The sequence below is a fragment of the Lygodium microphyllum genome, chromosome 15 (assembly GCF_053477565.2).
Source record: "Lygodium microphyllum isolate KBCC chromosome 15, Lygodium_microphyllum_v1.1.10, whole genome shotgun sequence".
NCBI lineage: Eukaryota > Viridiplantae > Streptophyta > Polypodiopsida > Schizaeales > Lygodiaceae > Lygodium > Lygodium microphyllum.
In genome coordinates, this window is record NC_141149.1 from 72,892,880 (window position 1) to 72,913,950 (window position 21,071).

The 21,071-nt window shown below is 40.3% G+C and overlaps 1 protein-coding gene across 1 annotated transcript in view; it reads left to right on the forward strand.

Annotated features, from left to right (window-relative positions):
- LOC148024669 (uncharacterized) overlaps positions 1–21,071 on the forward strand; it is a 77,992-nt gene that overhangs the window by 24,871 nt on the left and 32,050 nt on the right. The window contains exons 3-5 of the mRNA XM_087693600.1: positions 6,713–6,920; positions 7,005–7,141; positions 16,676–16,756. Coding sequence (XP_087549726.1) covers positions 6,713–6,920; positions 7,005–7,141; positions 16,676–16,756 — 426 coding nt within the window. The remainder of the gene's footprint in view (positions 1–6,712; positions 6,921–7,004; positions 7,142–16,675; positions 16,757–21,071) is intronic.

Genomic DNA, 21,071 nt, shown 5'->3' on the forward strand with positions numbered 1-21,071 from the left:
ATGTTTTGAAAGCTGTCTTAGGCATATCCTCCGGTCAAATACATATTTGATTATACCCACTTTTCAAATCTATACGGTTGAATATGGCTGCGCCCTACAATCTATCCATAACATCATTGATTTGAGGAATTAGAAAGCGAATCTTTATCATGATTTTGTTTAGAGCACGATAATTAATTCACATATTCCATGAACCATTCTTTTTCTGTACCAAAAGTACTCATATGTATTTGATGATAGCCAGATCTCAAATCAATCTTAGTAATATACCATGCCCCTTTCAACTCATCAATCAAGTCATCAATCATGGGGATAGGATAGAGGCTCTTGGTTGTAATCCTGTTCAAGTCTCTGTAGTCATGAACATGTAAAAAGAGCCATTTTTCTTCTTAACTAACATGATTGGGGACACATAAGGGGAGAAAATTGGCTTAATAGACACCATCTAAATAAATTCTTTGACTCGTGTTATTTCTTCATGCTCACACTTTGAGAATTCGTAAGGGGCTTACTCACGGGTTACTTCAAGGGATAAGATCTATTCTATGATCTTTTAGGCTGTTTAGGCGGTAGCTGCCTTGGAAGTAACTGAGAGAAGCAAATTGCATACATTTTTAGAAATGACATGCGATCTTTCTTTAACTTAGACATGCTTTCAACATTCTTACTATCATCTTTATCCTTAGTAAAAACCAAGAATGCTGAAAGACGATTTTTCATTACTTTAGAAATGGTAGTTGCAGATATTGACCACTTCAAAATCGAACTCCTGAAATAGAGGGAGCCATCTCATCATTCTACCTTATTCATCAGGAAGGACAAAGCTTCATGATCCATATAAAACTTGAAGTGCGTCAATAGTAGATAGTGTTGAAACTTCTCTAGGGCAAACACCATTGCAAAGCACTCTAACTCAATCACTAATACAATAAGGACAGATTCTCCTTTAAATTTTACATAAAGTGTGAGTGTCTTTTCTTTATGCTGAATAGTGATCTCTTTTACATGGGCATCAATCATTGCATGCATATGGTGACACCATGGCATTCCAAGCAACACATCACAACCTCAAGTTAAGTAATGAAGAACTCTTTGCTGTACACATATTTCTGTATATGCAACCAAGAATGCTGAAAGATGATTTTTCATTACTTTAGAAATGGCAGCTGCAGATATTGACCACTTCAAAATCGAACTCCTGAAACAGAGGGAGCCATCTCATCATTCTACCTTATTCATTAGGAATGACAAAGCTTCATGATCCATATAAAACTTGAAGTGCGTCGATACTAGATAGTGTTGAAACTTCTCTAGAGCAAATACCATTGCAAAGCACTCTAACTCAGTCACTAATATAATAAGGATAGATTCTCCTTTAAATTTTATATCAAGTGCGAGTGTCTTTTCCTTATGCTATATAGTGATGTCTTTTACGTGGGCATCAATCATTGCATGCATACGGTGACACCATGGCATTCAAAGCAACACATCATAACCTTAAGTTAAGTAATGAAGAATTCTTTGCTGTACACATATTTTTGTATATGCAACTAAAGCTTTCCAATGAGTGGTGTGACAAGCTCTGCGTGGCCTTTATATGCCATGTAAACTTTCCCATGGGTCCCAACTTCCCCCATGGGTTCCATCTGATCCTGTTTGATGCCTAGATGGGGCTACCATGTCAACAAAGATGAAGTTGGCTCGTGCACCATTGTTAAAGAAAGTCAATGCATGTTGATCCTTAATTTTGTGCCATGCTCTACACAACTCAGTAGCATCATCATTGGGCTGATCACTAACAATATTGGGCATGAATTCCATTGATGTTTTGGGCTTCTTTTCCTTATTTTCTCTCTAATTTTCTGATTTTCCAGCTTCCTGCCTATTGGGACTGTCTCTTGCAATGTGACCCTCTTGTTTACAAATGAAGCATTTATTTGCAGCCATCAATTCCCCATGTTGTGCCAATGTTTTTAAGCCCTCTCTTTGCTGTTTTGGTCTCTTTTCAGGTTGATTTTCAGATCTGCCCCTTTTCTCAACTTTAAATAACTTTTTATTCAACATCTCCCCACTCTTTAAGAAGCTGGAATCCTTCCCATGCAGCAAAGTATTTGTTGTAGCAGCAGTCTCTATGAGCTGAGAGATGCTTTACATAATGGATTTAATGCAAAAATCGCAGATTCCTTTGGGCAACCCACAAACATATTTTTCCACTTACTCATGAAGGGGTATGAGGCAATATGAAGTGACAAGTAGCAACACTTCTCAAAACCTTATTATTATATTGCTCCAAATTTTTACATTCCTTAGCATCCAACTTATTCCAAGCTATCATGATGTCCATCTCAAAGGTACTTGTCAACCAATTTGATGCAAACATTTTCTTGAATTGTACCCATGTTGACGGTGCTCTACCTTGCATCAAAAGAGTGGACCACCACTACAATGCATTCCCCTTCAGGAAAGTGGCTGTCTTTTGAATCTTGGAGGACTCAGTGAAGTTTCTCCCTGAATAGGCTGCATCAAATTGTTGAATGAAAGTCAAAGCTTTCAACCTATCTTGTGCACCATTGAAGGACTCAAACTTCATTGTTTTTTTGCCCTCCTCATAGTCTTTTGTTGCCCCTTTGGGTGTTAAGTTGTCATACACTGGCTGCTGCAAAAAGGGTGTATTTGCTAAATTAAGCGAACACCAAACAGAGCATTTGCATGACCAAACTCATTCCTTGAGCCCCGTAAGCATTCGAGGTGTAGATGCATTACCAAACATGCTACTTTGTGCCCCAGGCATCAAGCCAATGCTGCCATACATAGGGTTTCGCATGTTTCCAGTTATACCTGAATACATTAGGCCTTGTACACCATGCATTGGCTGTTATATACCATAGGGATTTCACATATTTTCAGCCATACCCGAATACATTGGGTCTTGCACACCATGCATTGGCTATTGCATACCATAGGGATTTGTATCATACATATCCGTATATGGTCCTTGTCCAACCATAGCATGAATAGCATCCATGCTCAGTTGTTCAATTTAATCCATTGAATTAGTACTTCCATGATGGCCTTGCATTTGCATTTGTTGTCTATAGGTACCAATTATTTTCCTTCATTAGCATCTTTGGGAGCTTCAAGTGAAGGCTTTGGCATTACGTTCGATGCACCTTGCTATCCCAAAGGTGTAGAAGATGACTTCTTTTTCTTGCCTTTGTTGTCCTTCTTCGGAGTATTCAAAAATCATGTGAACTGAGGATCCTTTGCCGATTTAGCAAAGAGATTTGCTACTGTTCTTATCCGATTCTTGAACTGGTCGTCAAATTTCTCTTCACTTTACTGGTCATTAGTGTCATTATGCCTTGAAGGCCCTACATCTTGCCTAGCAACAACATTTTCAACTTGTTGTCCTTGGTCTCTGAGCCTTGTCCAAGATCAGGCATTGGATTTCCTTCATTTCTATGTGAATGTTCATACTAAGAGGCATCATCATTGATTGATCCCATCTCACTATATGAAGACATATTGCTGTAATTTCTCAGCTGAGAGCAAATATCAACACTAGCACAAAGCTTTGGCTTGCAATCAGGTGCCTTAGGCCCACCGCAATGGAACCATGAAACCAGTCTTCCTCTTCCGATAGGGTGGTAAAACTTGTTAAATCACTTAATTATAGCAATTAATAACTGAGCATAAACTGAAATGCGCACATTATCTTAACAATCTTGGACAATAGACATTTGGTTGGCCCTAAAATTGGTGTCCCTTTTGGTATTTCTTTAACTTTAATTGCTAATGGATTGTGTACAAGTTGAGATTCCACAATCTCCTTTGTTGATCCAAAAGCCTCTCGTTGTATATACAATCAGCAAGCAATTTGGGCCAATTGCCCCTTGATTTTCAGCCAAGACTATATAAATGGAACCACCAACTGGTCAAATGCTACCTCAATTTACAATGGATGGGCTAGTATTTGAAATCCTTGTCAATTCCACAAATTTCAGGTGCTAATTTCAGTGTATGATGCTTTCTCTTGTTGGTATGGGTCCCAAGGTGGTTATCAAACCCTCATTGTTGCAAAAATTTAGGATTTGTAGCAGAAGTCCTCTTTCTATCCACCAAATCTGGCTGAGATCTGTTGAGAATGGCTGAGAAGTGCTGAGATCTTTTGAGAAATTACTAGAGAAGGTAAAAGAAAGACAAGATGAGAGAGAAATTTGATTTTCTTCGTGGGAAAACCCTAAAATCTACTTGCTGCATGCTCTAGCCTACATTTAGTGTAGTCACCTATTGCCAGGCACCTCCAAAACGCTATCACCTGATTAACAATGCTATTGCCCACCCTTGGAAGGTGTTTTCTTGTTGTCCCTTGCTTGATGAGGCCCCCAAATGGCTGTCTTTTGCAGCAAATTACTATTTGTTGATTAGAAAATGGACCGGTTGCTCCCTCTTTCTCTCTCTCCTAGGCTGTAAACTAACTGGATGGCTGAGACCCACAAACCCCCAAAAACGTTTTCTCAATTCGCATGGGCATTTTTGCCAAAAGTAGTAGCCTTCTAAATCAAAATTTCAACATTATCTAGCCATTTAATTAATTTTCAGGATTAAATAATCCTAAAAATTAATTTCAGCCCTTTTGACACTACCCAAAATTAAATGTACCCATCCATAATTAAATTAGCAGGGCCATTCGCAACCTAGAGTGGTTTCCAATCTTTGTTGACTCTTAGATTGGCATTAATTAATTAATTAATGCTAGTTCCTAGTGTCATCATTGACACTTATTGGGCAAACAATTGTCCTAGGGTCAATACTGACACCCACTGGATCCTTGGGGTCCTTGGCTTGTTACCACGAAATAATTGCCATGTGCATCACATGTGCTAAATAACCTTGTATTTTGATTAATAACTTAATGAAATGTTATTGGCAAAATTAAGCATCTCAAAATTTCATGTCCCTGTGATGGTCTAATCCACTCTCACGTGGTTCCTTTCTGTCAATGAGATGTTTGTCCTCTAAGGAGATGTATCCCTACATGGTTGAGGCGTCTTGGCATTTGTCTCTTGTGGCGCTCAATGATGGTTCTAATTTGTTTGCGGTGTGGATGTCTAAGCCTTCATTTGGGTGGATGTGGGTGCCTAGACTAGGTGAGTGCCACTGCTCTATTCAAAGGGACACCTACAGAAGATGATGTCCAATGATGATGTACTCTTGTAGGCTATGGCAATAGTAATGGTATGTGCCATACTTGATCGTGTTAGAATTTACTAATTCTATGGTAGAGCTTAATGTTTTAGTTAGTTGGTTTGTAGTGCAAACACAACTACATTAATAAGTTGTGTCACTACTTCTAGAGTTAGTTCTAGAGTTAAATGAACTCCATTTAACTCTTGTTGAGTTAGGGATAGGTCTAACTTACTTGAGACCTATTGTACTTTCATTCTATCATTCTAGTATTTGCATCTTTTGAGTGTGGAATTGCTGTCCACTCTTGTTCATTGTCTTGTGTTCACACACTCTCTCAGTCCCTCCATTTCCAATAGTTAACTTACCTTCTTAACTTCCCCTCTCAAAATGGAGTCATAGAGTGTAGGAATCGAATTGTGATGAATATGGCATGCTCTATGCTACTCGCTTCCTAAGCGCCTTTGGGTTGAGGCTATTTTTAGAGACCTTTTACAACCAATACATAACATATCATATAAGCCCATAGTGGATAGTTGGTTCCATCAAACTTTTCCTCAATAGCCAACATATGGAATATATCATTGTTGTTGGCTATGGGCATTGATTGTACTTGATGCAAAAGTTACATGTATAGAGGAAAATATGCACAAACCAGCCTCTACTATGTAGCATAGTACAAAGTAGTTTGTAAGGTTGTTACCTGTGTAAAAGATCACTACCAAAGATTCTACACAAACGGATGAAATAGCCTGTGCAGTACTGACAATAGTGCAAACGGAGGTCAAAACACATGCTCGTCAAATCTCATCCTATGAATGCTTGTCAAATCTTGTCCCAATTGGAGGAAATCAAGTAGAGGGTGTTGACGACTTTGCCCAAGAGATCAAAACCACTCTGAGACCAATTGTTGGATAGGGTTGCAGGAATGCACACACAACTTGGAGAAGAAGAAGCTTGAGAGCACACAACACAAGTATATTGAGTGGTATCAAAGTAAAAGATTTACAAAACTAAGTATGCCCTAAAGTGCCCCGGCATATATACAAGGGTAGGGAGGAAACCTCCTAGAGACGGAAAAAAGTACCTTGGCAGTCCCAACTGTGTTCACATCACTACCGAAATATGGTAACATGAGTCCTCTAAATAGGATTTGGCTGCCTTGATCTTGAGGTGCCTCTAATGCATTTGCTGAGTCACTTGATGAACATTGTAATGAGAGCTCACCTATGTTTTACGTGCCTTTCACATGCATTGAACTCGCAAGCACATTGTGTATCTCTGATGTCACAGTTTCTCATGGGAGTTGTCTAATGCAATGTAGAATGAGATTCTTTTTTAATGTGAGCTCGTTGCTTGATAAATGCCTCTTCTTATTCATTCAATGGGTATTTTAGGTATAATTTATGTCTTATCTGTGTTTTGAGAAAAGGAACCTGTTCTTTCAAGCATTTTAGCAGTTTTTACTTTTATGCAGCGCTGACTTCAATTTGCTGGACTTTTGAGTGATTCTTCCATTTTCCAGATCGTCTTGGGTGTTGAATCCTCACAGCTTGCCATCGTCGTACATTAGCTTTCTCAACAAACATGGGGGAAAAACAACTCCTATTGTAACAGGGATAAAAGATCTAGCATTTGGGAAGCCATTACTGACATTAAAATCAGTTGAGGAATATCACAGATTAAAAGGCCATGGTGTTTATCTTGATCCAGATATGAAAATCCCATGCACTGTAAGTATCAGTTTCTCTTTATGTCTAAGTCTGTTTTTATCTTCAACCCAACATCAATCTAACAGCAAGCTATACACTTTTCAGATGATACATGGAAACCAGGACTGCATTTCACACATTTTTTGCTTCTTAGGCCCATCATACCTGCGATCACTGATGCTATATGTCCCCTTCTATGTTATACCTGCATTGATCATGCATTTCAAAGAACTAACCAGAAGGTGTGTACATTTGGAACTAACAGTAGTTTCTGGTTTCTTTTTATTGCTTTTATTAACTAGTAACAAGCAACAGCTTATCATAAGGCTTGCCAATTCTCTAAACTATGCACACAAACATGAAAAATTAATAGGACCAATGGGAGACCAATGTGCACTACTGTTTAACAATAGAAAAAAGTTTAACAATAGTAAAACATATTGGAGATGATTAGTGTTTTAATTGTTTAATTTTACAAGGTAAAAAATGTTGAACACTCTAATACTAGATATGCATCAGCTAACATATACTCTAAATATAGTAGTTGCTCCTAATTATTCTGTGTTCCCACTTTTCCTATGGTTTCAGCTTCTCATGGAACACACAGCCCTCCATGTCAATGTCATGGTGCTACTTGTTTGGGGATGGGGGGTGTAGAAGGGAAAGAGAGACATACTAATGTCTGCAAAAGGCCAAAATGGCCTATGTGACTTGAGCATGTAACGCACTTGTTGTAAAATGATGTGATATAAGTATGCACGCTTTCGGTGTACATACGTATATATGTATACAGTCTTTCCATATACTCCCATCCATCATACAACTCCCCTATGCTTGATGATGGCTGCTCTGTTGTGAATCCACTTCTGGTAGACTCACTTCCCAGATAGGAGCATTGTATACAAGTGCCAGGGTAACTAGTGTATCGGATAACCAAAGCCATCTGAGTTCATTAAATTGGATGTGTGCACATTGGTCTCCCATGGCTGCAAGTGTAGCATAACCTCTAGTCAATATATCCTTTGCCATCCTCCTTATGGTTAAGTGCAGTCCAACAAAGGTGAACCCCAAATAAACATAGCTTATGACTTTGTACCATTTTGCCAGCATAAGTGAAGTCTAATAGTCTCTTTGCCCACTACTTGAGGTATTAAGCACAATTACCTTGGTCTTTCCAAGGTTCACTTGTGAGGTCCTTATCCTGGCAAAAGGTTAGGGGGTCTTTGTAGTCTTTAAGTTGTATCTGAGATGACCACAATATCATTAGCATAGAGCAACAAGGGAGTCAACAATCCTCCTAGTTGGACTTGGGCCTCCAAGTCTATCAATGTAATTAGAGATCTGTTCGATATATCACTGGTTTGAACTCTGAGGATGAGCCAATTATCCCTCTTGTGTATCTCCGAGTTAGGCTGATTGCAATAAGAGAGGCTAGAATCGACACTCTCATAGATGAAGTGCTGCTAGGGAAATGTAAGTTAATAATAATTGTGAAAATTAAAAGCATTTCCTTACTCTTCTATGTTCTTATGAACCATGAGAGGATGGGTGAGAGTAAGCAACCTTGTTTCAGGCCAATGGTGCTAGTGATCTTCTCTGACATTTCCCTTGGAGTTTGGGCCTGACTTTGACTCATACAAAGATGATTGCCCCTATTTCACCTCCTTTGGTACCTCCATGTACTGTGGTTTCTGCATCAACTTCTTGGTTATACCATGTCAAAGGTGTTGAGCAACTAAAATTAATTGTTATGTTTTGGCCTGATTTGATCCACAAAAACAACCTTAAAAATAATTATTAAAGCAAAAGATATGTTACTTATAGTAGACAAATCCTATTTAATGCATGTTCAGGGCATTCCCTCCACTCCTCATCATCCATCATCACCTTTGGGTTTAGGGTTTAAGGTTCATTCTCTCTCCCCGTTGGTGGCTACCGTGCGCTACTCAGTGAGCTGTTGCTTCTCTCTTGATTGTTGCTGCCCCCCTCGTCCAGGTGCCATTTGGAAGCTGCTATCTGTGTTTATAGGACTAGATGAATACAGAATGGATCAGACAGATCTGATTGGACTAGACTGATTGGATGGATCCGTTCCATCTGTGGACAGAATGCAACTATGCTCTTGCTAGGGAAATATAAGTTTATAGTAATTGTGGAAATTGGAAGCATTCCCTTTGTTTTCTATGTTCTTGTGAACCATGAGAGTATGGGTGAGAGTAGGCAACCTTGTTTCAGGCCAATGGTGGTAGTGATCTCCTTTAACATCTCCCTTGGAGTTTGGGCTTGACTTTGACTCATACAAAGATAATTACCGCTATCTCACCTCCTTTGGTACCTCCATGTATTTTGGTTTCTGCATTAACCTCCTTGGTCATACCACGTCGAAGGTGTTGAGCAACATGTCTTAATTTTTGATATATTATTATACATTTTGGCCTAATTTGACCCACAAAAAAAACCCCAAAAAGAATATTAAAGGAAAAGATATGTTATTTGGTAGTAGAGAAATACCAAAAAATCTTCTATGTAAGGTCATGTTGTGGGCATTCCCTTCACTACTCTATGGAGATATGCTAAGGTTTGCAAAAGAAAACACTACACAAACACAAAACGCAAAAACACAAACATAAACAGAGAAGAAAGATAACTCTAAAGTGAATGAATGAAAGTTGAAAATGAACAAAAGAGAGTACAAGATGCTCAAGGGTAGAGTTGCCAACAACTGATGGCTCGTGTAGGAGTTTTTGAGCTAAAAATGCATTAACCTGATTTAAACAGCCCCAAAACATGCTTAATTAATGAAGAAACCATTTTATTTTGAAAAGAAGCGCAATCCTCGAGAGTGTGTCCCACGTGTAAATCCCAAATGTGGGTGCCCCAAACTTTCTATAAATAGGCATGCCGCCCACTACTCTTCCTCAATCTCGTTTTATAGTTTTCAAGAGCCATATCTCTGTTGCCCACACCTTGTTAGTGAAGGACATCCTGGTCAGAGCCTTCCATCGTAGTCTACTATCATCTAGTGCCTATTTCCATCCTCTATACCTATCATCTATCTCCTAGAGTTGTCACCAACATCAAGGAATTTGCGTTTGCTGTTGCTACAGTTAGTTACCCATCGTCTGTATCCAATTGCCATCAATGGCAGTTGTCACCATCATCATCTAGCCTGCGTTTGCAGTTAACCTCTCTCCTCCAACTGTTGCCATCAGTTTCCACCTGTCGCCTAGCATAGTCAGCTTGCATTTTACCTATTTTGCATAATCGCCTGTTTTTCTCTCGCCTTAGGTACCTGCGTTTTTAGTCTTTCTTTTTCCTGCACTAATGTTTGTATTAGATCTAGCCTTCCCTGGTTGCGTTTGTTGGTGTTTGACACAGAGACCTACCTTTGTTACATCTCAGGATCCATTTGGAGTATAACACACTCTCCAACTCATAACCTTTGCGTTGTTTCTAGAGATACAAGAGTTCGAGGTTCAACATTCATTGCGTAGTGTGTTTTCTGCATGAGCATTATATATTCAATATTCATTCACTTTATTATTCATTGTGTTCACTGTCTCTGGGTCACCCTAATCCTAATTCTAACTGTGTTTTGTGTTTATCAGTCTATGCTTTGTTGTATGATTGATTTTGTGTTTCCTATGTTTAGAACATTTATTCACATGGTATTAGAGCTAGGTACTCTTTGAGAAACCTTGGCCTTTGATCGGAAAGCTCATCCGCAAAAGTAGGAACAATAAAAGAGTCAGATGACTTCGAACACTTTCACAACACTACTCCAGTCTCCACAGCCAAACATGGATAGAAATGATGAGGATTGGACTTTTGAGCTTGTCCAATTTGATATGGGCCCGGACTACCATGGAGTCCACAGACCATATCAGATTTCTGCCTCCGTTGAGTATGATCTCATCCTTATGCATAGAGCTTAGCAGGAGGTTAATGGTAAGCCAGACTTTTCTCCTTCAGATTCAGTGCACAAAACTAATAATCTTGTAGGACCTTTAGAATCTCCACTGATTGGCCATCCGCAACAAGTGGAACCTGGCTCGGATTACACATCACTTCCACAATACATTTTTTCTCCAATGCTAGGTACGAGCCCTATTATTTGAGATTCTTTGTCAACTGAATGTATATTTTCTATTGGATCAGGAGATTCTCGTCAAGAAGGGACTCTTCAAAGAAACCTTTGGTTTCTGAGTAATGAGGAAGACATGCATTTCTTTATGAACTCAAACTAGGTAAGAAGCTGAAAGAAAAACTTGTAAGTAATCTATCCCTTCCTTTTTCTTTAAATGATTTTATTTCTCATAGTCAATTTGGAGTAGGTGCAGCTTCATCTAATACATTTAATGAACAAAAGGGACCGATCGTGTTTCCCACAATAACATCCATTATAAATCCATTTGGGTTCCCACCCATCCCTTCCTCATCTTTCGCTGCACCTTCCTTTCCACGTCCATTAATTGCACTACATTATCCACAACACACTACACCAGGGGGTTTTGCACATTTAGGCACATCCTTTAGGACCTCTACATACCCTTTTCCGGGTGGCATACTAGCGGTGAAGACCTCTCATCCACACACTTTCGAGTTATCCCTCTAGAAGTGCATCCTAGACATACTCAAGTGTGGATCGTTTGGTATCGTAGTTTGTCTCTATGGCATTACCTAGTGGACCATCCCATCATTATGTTGTGTCCATGGGACATTAGCAGTCTATTTTTGCCTATCCACCTTTACCCCCTCCTTATCCACCACTACTACCACCATCTTATCCTCCATCTTACCCCACATATCCATCTTACCCCACAAATACCTCATGGTTCAAACTTCTTGTCCGCCAAGCATGCATTTAATGACAAGACTCATTTCAACGGATCAAACTACACCACTGTTAGCCTGCCTTATTTTGTATGTCAGTCTGTCATCTCCTGGTTGTGAGCTCCTTTCATAGTCTGGTAGGAGATAGAGGAGCTCTATCAGTCTAGTGTGTTGGTGTTTTAGTGTGCATTTCTTTTTTGGATTGGCAGTCTGCCCAATTAAGGAGTTTCATATGCAGTCAGCCCATTTCTTGGGCAGTCGGCCAGTTTAGGGCTGCCACTAGCAGGTCATCCAGATTTTGGAGGTTGGGGGCTATATATAGCAGCCCCCCTAGTCATTCTCATTCACTTCTTGCAGATTCAGCACACACTGCTCCCTCTCCTATGTGACATTGGTGCTGCCATCTTTTCTAGCTTGATCTAGTACCCTCACTGATGCTTTGGGCTGCGTGCCTAGGCTGCGTGCAAGGACTGATCAGTCCACAGCTTTGTATTCAGCATTCATTTCAGTCAATGCAATATTTCTCCCTTCATTTTCTGCTCTCTCTCGCTCTCTCTCTCTCTCTCTCTCTCTCTGTGTGTGTGTGTGTGTCCGTGTTCCTTCTTCTGTTGCACACTCTCACATGGTATCATCGCCTAATTGAGAGCACGGAGGAGAGCTTCCATTGTAGAGGAGAACACCAACCATCCAATCAATCCTTTCTCCACCCATTGCAGCCAAGGCGGTGCAGCTCTAGGCCCAAACGTAGCCTCTACAACCTGCGTTTTTTCTGATCTGGAACTCCTGGAGGTGGAGGCGACAACTATGTTAGTAGTTGCAGCCAGTGTTTTCATCAAATGCAGCCCTCTGGGGGTCTCCAATAGCAACTAAAGAGGAGGTGACTTCATTTGGAGGATAGGTGGCAGTTTTTTTCTCTTTGCTTTTGTAGGTGACAACGTTCACTGTGATCCCCCTTGAGCAGGCGGTCCATTTTGCTTGTCTTCTGTTGCAGATTGCTTGGTGATTACAGATTTGAAGGATATCTTACCGGTTTTTGGGCTTTGATGACTAGGAGGAGCTTCTTTCTTGGTTTCAAATAAGCTAGCTCAACAACAACTCCGCTATACTGTAGCCATAAAAGTAATAATCCAGTATCCGTTGCTATGACCAAGCTTAATATCTTTTAAGCCTATAAGCTCATAACTAATAAATGTCGATAAACTTACATCGAAAAGGCCAACGCTAAGGGTTTTGAGTTCGGGATCGATGTACGTTGAGGAAATATCGGTTGTCGTTTGTCTAGTGGGTTTTGTTCTCTTTTGTTAAAATACTTTAAGCAACTTTGTTAAAACCACTTCCAAGGCAAGAAGCGAAGCCATTTAAACAGAGTTGTAGCATTTTCTTACTATTTAGGAAACTTTATGGTTTGAGATGTCTTACGGGTTTTCAGGCTTTGATGACTCGGAGGAGGAGCTTCTTTCTCGCCACTCCTTTGAACGGAGACATGACTATCAGGAGTCTCGTGATCGTAGACAGGATGAGTCTCCTCGAACCCGCATCCTTCTTCTGTCCATGTCTCTTAGAGGGTTCCATCTACTGTGAAGGCCCCATCGAAGAAGCAACCATTGGATGTTCGCATGTCTTCACTGATTCCCTCTATATAGGTATCCATTCTCCCTTCATTTCCAAGGAAGACAAGTTGGATGGTTCCAACTATTCCTTATGGTCGTGCAAGGTGGGGTGCATCCTCGACACTTTCGATCTATGGGCGCTTGTTTCTTCACCTATTGCTCATCCTGAGGAGGACCTTGATGGTGGGATCTCCATGGACTGTGCCACCTTATGGGATCAACTCAACTCTTAAGTCCGTTTTGTGTTCTTGTGCATGTTCACAGGTTGCAGACTATGGCAGAAGTGTGGGCAAAGCTTGCTTCTTTGTATCAACACAAGACGTTTGCCCACAAGATCTCCCTTGAGAAGAAGTTGTTGCTGCTCAGTCTTGATGATTCTCCCTCTTTGAAGGAGCACATCACGAAGATGGAGGATATGAGGGGTGAGCTTGTCTCTCTTGGATGGAAGATCTCCTCTAAGGACATGGCTATGATTCTTCTGACTCAGCTGCCATCTCCTTGGTTTAATGTCTTCTACACCAGCCTTATCACCTCGAGGATCGGCGAGACACTCTTATGGGAGGAGCTTTCACCGCTTGTCTTGGAGCATGACAAGCGACTCAGAGAGGTAGGGGCCAGTGGTTCTGGCTCCACCAAGGCTTTTACTACAGGTACAGGTGACAGGAAGAAGAAGAAGAAGAAAAAGGAGAAGGAGAAAGAGAAGGCCAAGGACAAGAATGATTTGAAGGAGAAGCAGCCCAAGTGCCCACACTGTGGGAAGGGCACTCACCCCGAAGAGAAGTGTTGGCAGAAGTACCCTCATTTGAAGCCAAAAGAGAAGGATTTGAAGGCTACCCCGACAATCACAAAGTCTGCCTTTTTACATTTGTTTGAGGTGGAGGATATAGCCCTAGCTTCTACCACTCAGGAGAAACCTTGGCTTGTGGACAACGGAGCATCTTCTCACATGACCTTCAGGAAGGATTGGCTTCAGAATGTACGTTCCAGAGGGGGCATTGTCACCATTGGTGACAATTCTACTGTCCCTATTTGAGGCGTGGGGACTTTATCTTTGTTCTCAGACAGGAGGTCTTCTTCCGCCAAAGTTCTTTAGGTATCTGATTTGGGTTTTAACCTCTTGTCTGTCCATGGTCTTACACAGCTAGGTATCCAAATCATTTTCACCCAGGATGCAATCACTGTGGAGGATGCTTCTACAGGTGCAACTCTTTGGACAGGTTACAGGAGAGTGGGCTCTACAAGCTCACAGCCTTAGCCGTGAGAGCTTCCCACGAGCTTGGGCTGCTTTGGGATGCTCGTTATGGGCATCTAAACCTTGATGTGATTTGGCGGGCTTGAGGGGGAAGATGGTGGAGGGACTTCTTGATTTCCCTCTTCAAAATTTATGTCCCAGTTGCTTGAGGGGCAAGTAGCATAGGCAGCCTCACCCATAGGTTGCTTCTAGGAGGGCTTCTTCTCTAGTGGAGTCGGTTCATACTGATCTTTGTGAACCTATGGGCATGGCCTTCCTAGGGAAGGCCAAGTATCTGATGTTGATTGTTGATGATTTCAGTTGTTATGTGTGGCCATATTTTCTGGAATATAAGAGCGAGGTGTACTCTCAATTCTGCGAGTGGAAGGTGTTTGCAAAGACGCAAAACTACTTCCAAAGTTCATGGTGTTTAAGCTGATCACAGTGTCGAGTCTACTTCTCATCTCTTCTCCTACTTTTGCAGGGATCATGGTATTCGGGTGGAGTATTCTCATCCGAACACACCATCAGAGAATGGTGTGGTGGAGTGTGCGAATTGGACCATGGTGGAGATGGCCCGATTGATGTTGGAGTATCGGAGTCTTCCTCATTCCCTTTGGGGTGAGGCGGTGGCTGTTGCGGTTCACATTGCTACCATTCTCTGACTTTGGCCTTACAAGACATGACTCCCTATGAGGCTTTCTTTGGGAGGGAGCCTTCAGTGTCTCAAAATCCTCTCCATACTACCCTCAAGCAAACGGCCAGGCAGAATCCACAAATAAGATTCTAGTCAATGTCCTAACTAAGGTAGTCTCGGCCTCACGCAGCAACTGGGATAACAAGCTGATGGCAGCCTTGTGGGCTTACTGCACAGCTTACAAAACGTCTATCGGACAGACCATTACCATCATATGGATGATGAACTAGTACTTGATGATTCCCAATTAGAGGGGTTTCTATTGTGGTTCCGATGCATCTGGGCTTGTGGCTGAGGCCACAGTTAGAGTGCTCCCATCAGATATACCTTCAGTGCATGCTTTTCTTCATGTTATTCCACCTTCCACTATTCTAAATTTGTTGACCTATAGCTTGCACACATCCATATTACTACTATAGTATATGATCAGAGGGTCAATTTTGCCTTGGGTTTCTCTTATTGTTTTTTGGAGTTGTACAGTTAGGACCAAGCATCTGACACACAATGGGGGAAAAAAAGGTCAAAATCTTCATTGGTGGATGGTGAAAGTGCATAAGGTTTGAGCTAGTTAATTAGACAACACTTTAGGCTGAATGAAATGAGGTAGCAATTTCATATGAGACTACCTTGGAGTCATTTGCCCATGAGATAGCTTGTGTGCAGAAAGATTCCAAGTCAACCATATAGCCCGAAGCTATTTTCCATGAGTATGTATTATGATGGCAAGGCAGATCCCTCTCATATTATTTCTTTTTTGCATCAGTTTAATAGTGATTTGCTTGCTTGTTCATGCATGGTAAGCAAAAGGTTCTACTAGCTGCATTTCTGTTCATTAGTACCACGTGTGGAGTGACAATGTTATCACCCTATTCATAATGACCCTAACACAGTGACGGTGACCCATAATTGACTGGATTTTCATAAATCCATCCAAAACAGGTTCATCAAGGTGTATACTAATAGTGTTTGCTTTTCACATTCGCGCTCATTGCTTCAACAAGACTCTTATTCATGTGGAATGTGTTATTGCCTACTTATGTTTGACTTTTTTGGTACATATTGTAGTTTCTAGTAGCTTCTTTTTAAGAGGTCGCTCAAAAAGGAGTTACACTAATTATTTTGCTCATATCCACTGCTCAGGCTTGGCTACTATCAGTCATTTCTGTGAAAAACGTTGCATAAATCACAATTCTTCATCTCAGTAAAAATTTCATTATTACTAGAAGAACTATTCTATAGCTTTAAACCTTTCTTACATAATTGGAAGCAATTGGACAGCTATGTAATATTTTTACAAGCTATGTATTTGATTGTTCTTTTTGTACCTTTCTGATCATTGACAACTCTCACTGTTAGTTAGTCTCGGTTTTTGATGCTTTTTTAAAAGCAGAAACTTTTGTTGTAGGCCACTTAATCTATTGATCAAAGTTCTGGCACAAGCTGGGAGATCAAGCCTTTTCTTGTCAACATATTGTGCTTCAGCATGGTAAGATTCCATGCGTTGTCCTAAAGTGTTGAATGCTGCTTAGATATATCTCTATAGTATATAATGTATCAGTGCAGATTCCAATATATTGCAGATCTTGAAAACAATTGAGGTCTGATATCTCCTGTTTGTCCATATTCACGGATTTGACTTGACAAATTTACTTCAAAACCTAGAGTTGCCTAAGTTGTGATAGAGATGACCAATTGATCTGATTGCAGGCTCTTTTATATCCAACTAGATCATTACCACCTTTTGATTTGAACAGTTTGCATAATCAAATTGAATCTGCACAGGATATTGTGGAAAATATTTTGACCCTTAATAAATGCATACTATTAGGGATGAATAAATTAATAGATGGTACAGCCTATTAGCCAATAAATTTTCTATGTAATGCCATTGAAGAAACTATAAAAGATGAACACTTGGGGCCTTTGCATGTGACAAACTATTCCAATCTTTCGTAATCAACAAGGAGGTCTTTGGTAAGACAAAAGATTCCAATCTCTCATTTATCAGGTATATAGTAGTGCTCCACATCACCTAGTAAAGGTATGGAACAGTATTGTTAGAAAAAGAAGAAGAAGATATGTTACTGTATTTAATAAACTGTTCATTAGAAAATATGTGAGAGAGACTCTCTGAGGGACTGTCTCACCTTCTAGTGGGAATGGATTTGAAATCACTCAGTGGACACTAATCATCTTGCTAGGAAATGCTTCCAAGAGCAAACATGATCATTCTCTCAGGTTTTCTTCAATGATACTAGAAATCATTAATCCCCCTTACCAGGCTTTGTCTGGAAACATAATATCCTAGACAATATTTTTACCTTTGAGGGACTAGGACCATATTGTTTTGCTTCTCTACTTCTAGAAAGCATACGAGAAAGTTGATTCAGAGTTTATGGAGGGCATGATGTTAGTCTGAGGTGTTGCAACTCTTTACTTCAGCATTAAGTCAAGTGCTTGTTAGAAGGGGATAGGTTCAGTATACGTAGATTGTTTAGATGGGGATGCCCTTTGGTCCCCATTCTCTTTCTCTTTGTGGCTGCTAACCATGAGGTCCTTTGTGTATTAAAGGGATTAGGCTTCCCATTCTGATTTGCAGATAATACTGCTATCTATCTGGATGGAACCTTTGTTGCAGCTATGTAGATCTTTGCCTAGCATCAAATGCTTTCATTATTTCACATAAATTGGATGAATTGTAGGTTTGTGAAGCCAACCACACGTTTGCAGGCCTAAGGAGCGGGCTCCACATGGGACCTTTGTGAAGTATTTAGGATGCTGAACTGGGATTGACAGTACATTAGAGCAATAGTTGGCTGCTCTTCTCTTTTAAAGCATGAGATAGAAGCTTCTTTATTGGAGCTCAGCGAGATTGTCTCTTGTAGGGACTCAGGAGAGTGCTGGCTAGATCCTCTTAGTAACCTGCTGGTATATTATTCCATCTTGTTCACTCTCTGATTGTGTATTGTACAAGTGAAGCACCTCTTCCACAACTTTATTTTTGGGACAGATACAAGGTCTTAAGAGGAGTTGATGGATGGTGTGGCTTATTTCAGAGGACATGCTCCCATTAGCAGATTAGGGTTGTAGGCCATTCCAATTGGATGATACGTTTATCCATTTACAATTACTTGTAGTTAGGAGCCAGGATATGGCTCCAGGATTAGGAAAGATCATCTGGATAAGTAGGATCAAGGCAATCTCAGCGATGGCACAACACTATTACAGATGAGGTATCACTCAGATAGACCTTTGGAGGTGATTTGACGATAGCTGTAGGCCAAGAAAGATTATAGTATCTTTGCATTTTGGTACTAAGAAGCTTGGTAGGACATTATTTCTTGGCTTTGGCATAGCCTGACTAGCGTGTGGGAGATGTGGTGCAACTGAGTCCTAGAGAGAGAACATTTGGGACTTCCCCAGAGCTTACTAGGCTTAGAGGGCAGGATGATAGAGACTTAATCTATAGTGGCTTGGACTATTGACAGAGGACGAACATCTGGATATGAGTATTTCTCAGTGGAGCATCTCTTCTCATAGTTCGGGCTACCAAATGAGTTATCCAAGTTCCAAAATGCACTCAGATGTAGTGAACTGTAGGATATTGCCATTAATGAAAGTTCATCGGATTTAAGGCATTATCTGTTAAGGCACCTAAAATTTCCTTCCAAATTATCATATTTTTAAGGCTCTTAAACAGCCCCAAAAATCATTTTTATATTCTAGATGCCACAGGAGACTTGCCCTTCTTTTCCCAACAAAAGGGAAGTCTATTAATAACATCTCCGAGAAAATCCCCTTGAGGTAAGGCCAAAAGTACAAAAGAATCTTTCAAAGAGTAGCCAAGTGCATCATAAATAGAATGGCTGTGTGAAAGGATACTTTGGAATCTGCAAAAGGGTATCTCTTCTCCTGCTCATCCTCTCAGAGCCACCCTACAACCTCTCAGATCTCTTGCATAAAGTATGGACGATCTCTGTCCAAATCCTTCAAAGAGTCTTTGTAGTGGAGACATCGTGGAGATTTAAAGCTTGGCTGCACCTTGCAGTCTAAATGTGCTAAGCAATAATACTAGCTATCAGCTCCGATTTTTGATACCATGCCTGGGTCCACTATGCTTGTGACTATTTTAGAGTGGTAGTCCTGAATCCTAGTCAATGAAAAAAGGAGTGGCTTCTCTGAAAATCCTTGTATCCACACGTTGGGTCTCTCTCTATGCTCCAAGCTATGTCTCCCCAAGTTATGAGTGTGGTCTCTATGCCTTGAAAGACCATCTTGAGGGCTCTTCTCTATGCCTTGGTTTTGGGATAGTCTCATAAGCAATATCTCTAGATTTCCATTGGCTCACCACATCTTGCACATGCCATTGGGACCTTATCCCATCCAAGCCATGTACCAACCGCTAAGTTTCTATAAGCTAGTAGCCATCGGAAGAGAGATCTTTCTAAGCATAAAGATTATCATCTAGCATCCTCTAAAAGTCTAAGAAGAAGTGATTGTAGATGTCTTGTATATGGCAATTTGAAGTGGTTACTAGCTACAAGACCTAAAATTTGATGAATCCCAACTCCCTTAAAAGATTTTGATGATTGGCAAACTTTAAGAATATCTTATTCATGACACATAATAGAAAATTCGTATTAGTCAAATGATAAATAAAAGATATTTAATGATAAGTAACATTTAAAAAATTCTCTAATTAAGATGAAAAAAACAAATCTTAAAGCTCGTAAGTCATAAGAGATTTAAATATTATAGACATATTTGTAACAAGTATTTAATATAACTATATAGGCTCAAGAAGTAATAATCTATCATGACGAACAATCTATCATAATTAGACAGATTTCTAATAACAATTCACCATAAGAAATAAGCTAAGTATGAAATACTTAAGACAATTCATGAATCCCCTTTGGATACGTCGCAATAACATGAGTTCATCCAATCACTCCAATGGCAATGCATTTCATTCTTTGCATCTATTCAAATGTCCCAAATATCTTTTCAATCAATTTGAGAGCTATCACGTGTATCAATGGATAACAATGTTAAGACATTCAATGTATTAAGTCGTAAGCTAAACCTCATTTTGCTCTTAATGTTGGGAATATAGGGCCATCGTGCCTTTTATATGTGCACGGGTGTGAACACACCCTTAGCACATTTGTACTTTCATATATATCTATCTAAAACCTAAAGAGGTACACACAGAAAGATTGTACCCAAGAACATCGTGCATCTCTCTCTCTAACTCTCACTCTCTACTCTTGCTTATCTTTTGCTCTCTACTTGACATTTTCATCGCAGGACATTGCATCACTACTGTGCATTGGTCACTTCAAATTGGTATCAGAGCTGCGGCTAAGGTGTTTGTGCTTCTCGAAGTCCGTGCAGGTCAGCTCGTCATCGTTCTTTCACTGGACAGACATGCGATAGCTCGTGCAGTCAGGCGCAGGTCAACAGGCCACGTTTTCAGTCAGGCGACAGTTCTAGGTTGCATGCAGGTCAAAATCGTCATTTCTTGGTCAGACGTAGTCACTCGCCTTTGCTCACTGACGAGCGTTTATGCATGTAAGCAAAATTCAGAATTTTGGGCAGATTTGTGCCAAAAATTTGAGGATTTGTCCAGATTTGATGCGAGCAAGACACAAGAGTGATATTTGTCTTAGAAATTGTAGGAATTTGTGACATTTTGCCTCTGACATTTGGGGCCTTTCATGTACATGCAAGAATTGGGTTGAAATTTATCCAATTTCTTGACATTGATGCACATTGGACCCCGTGCAATTTGGGGCTTT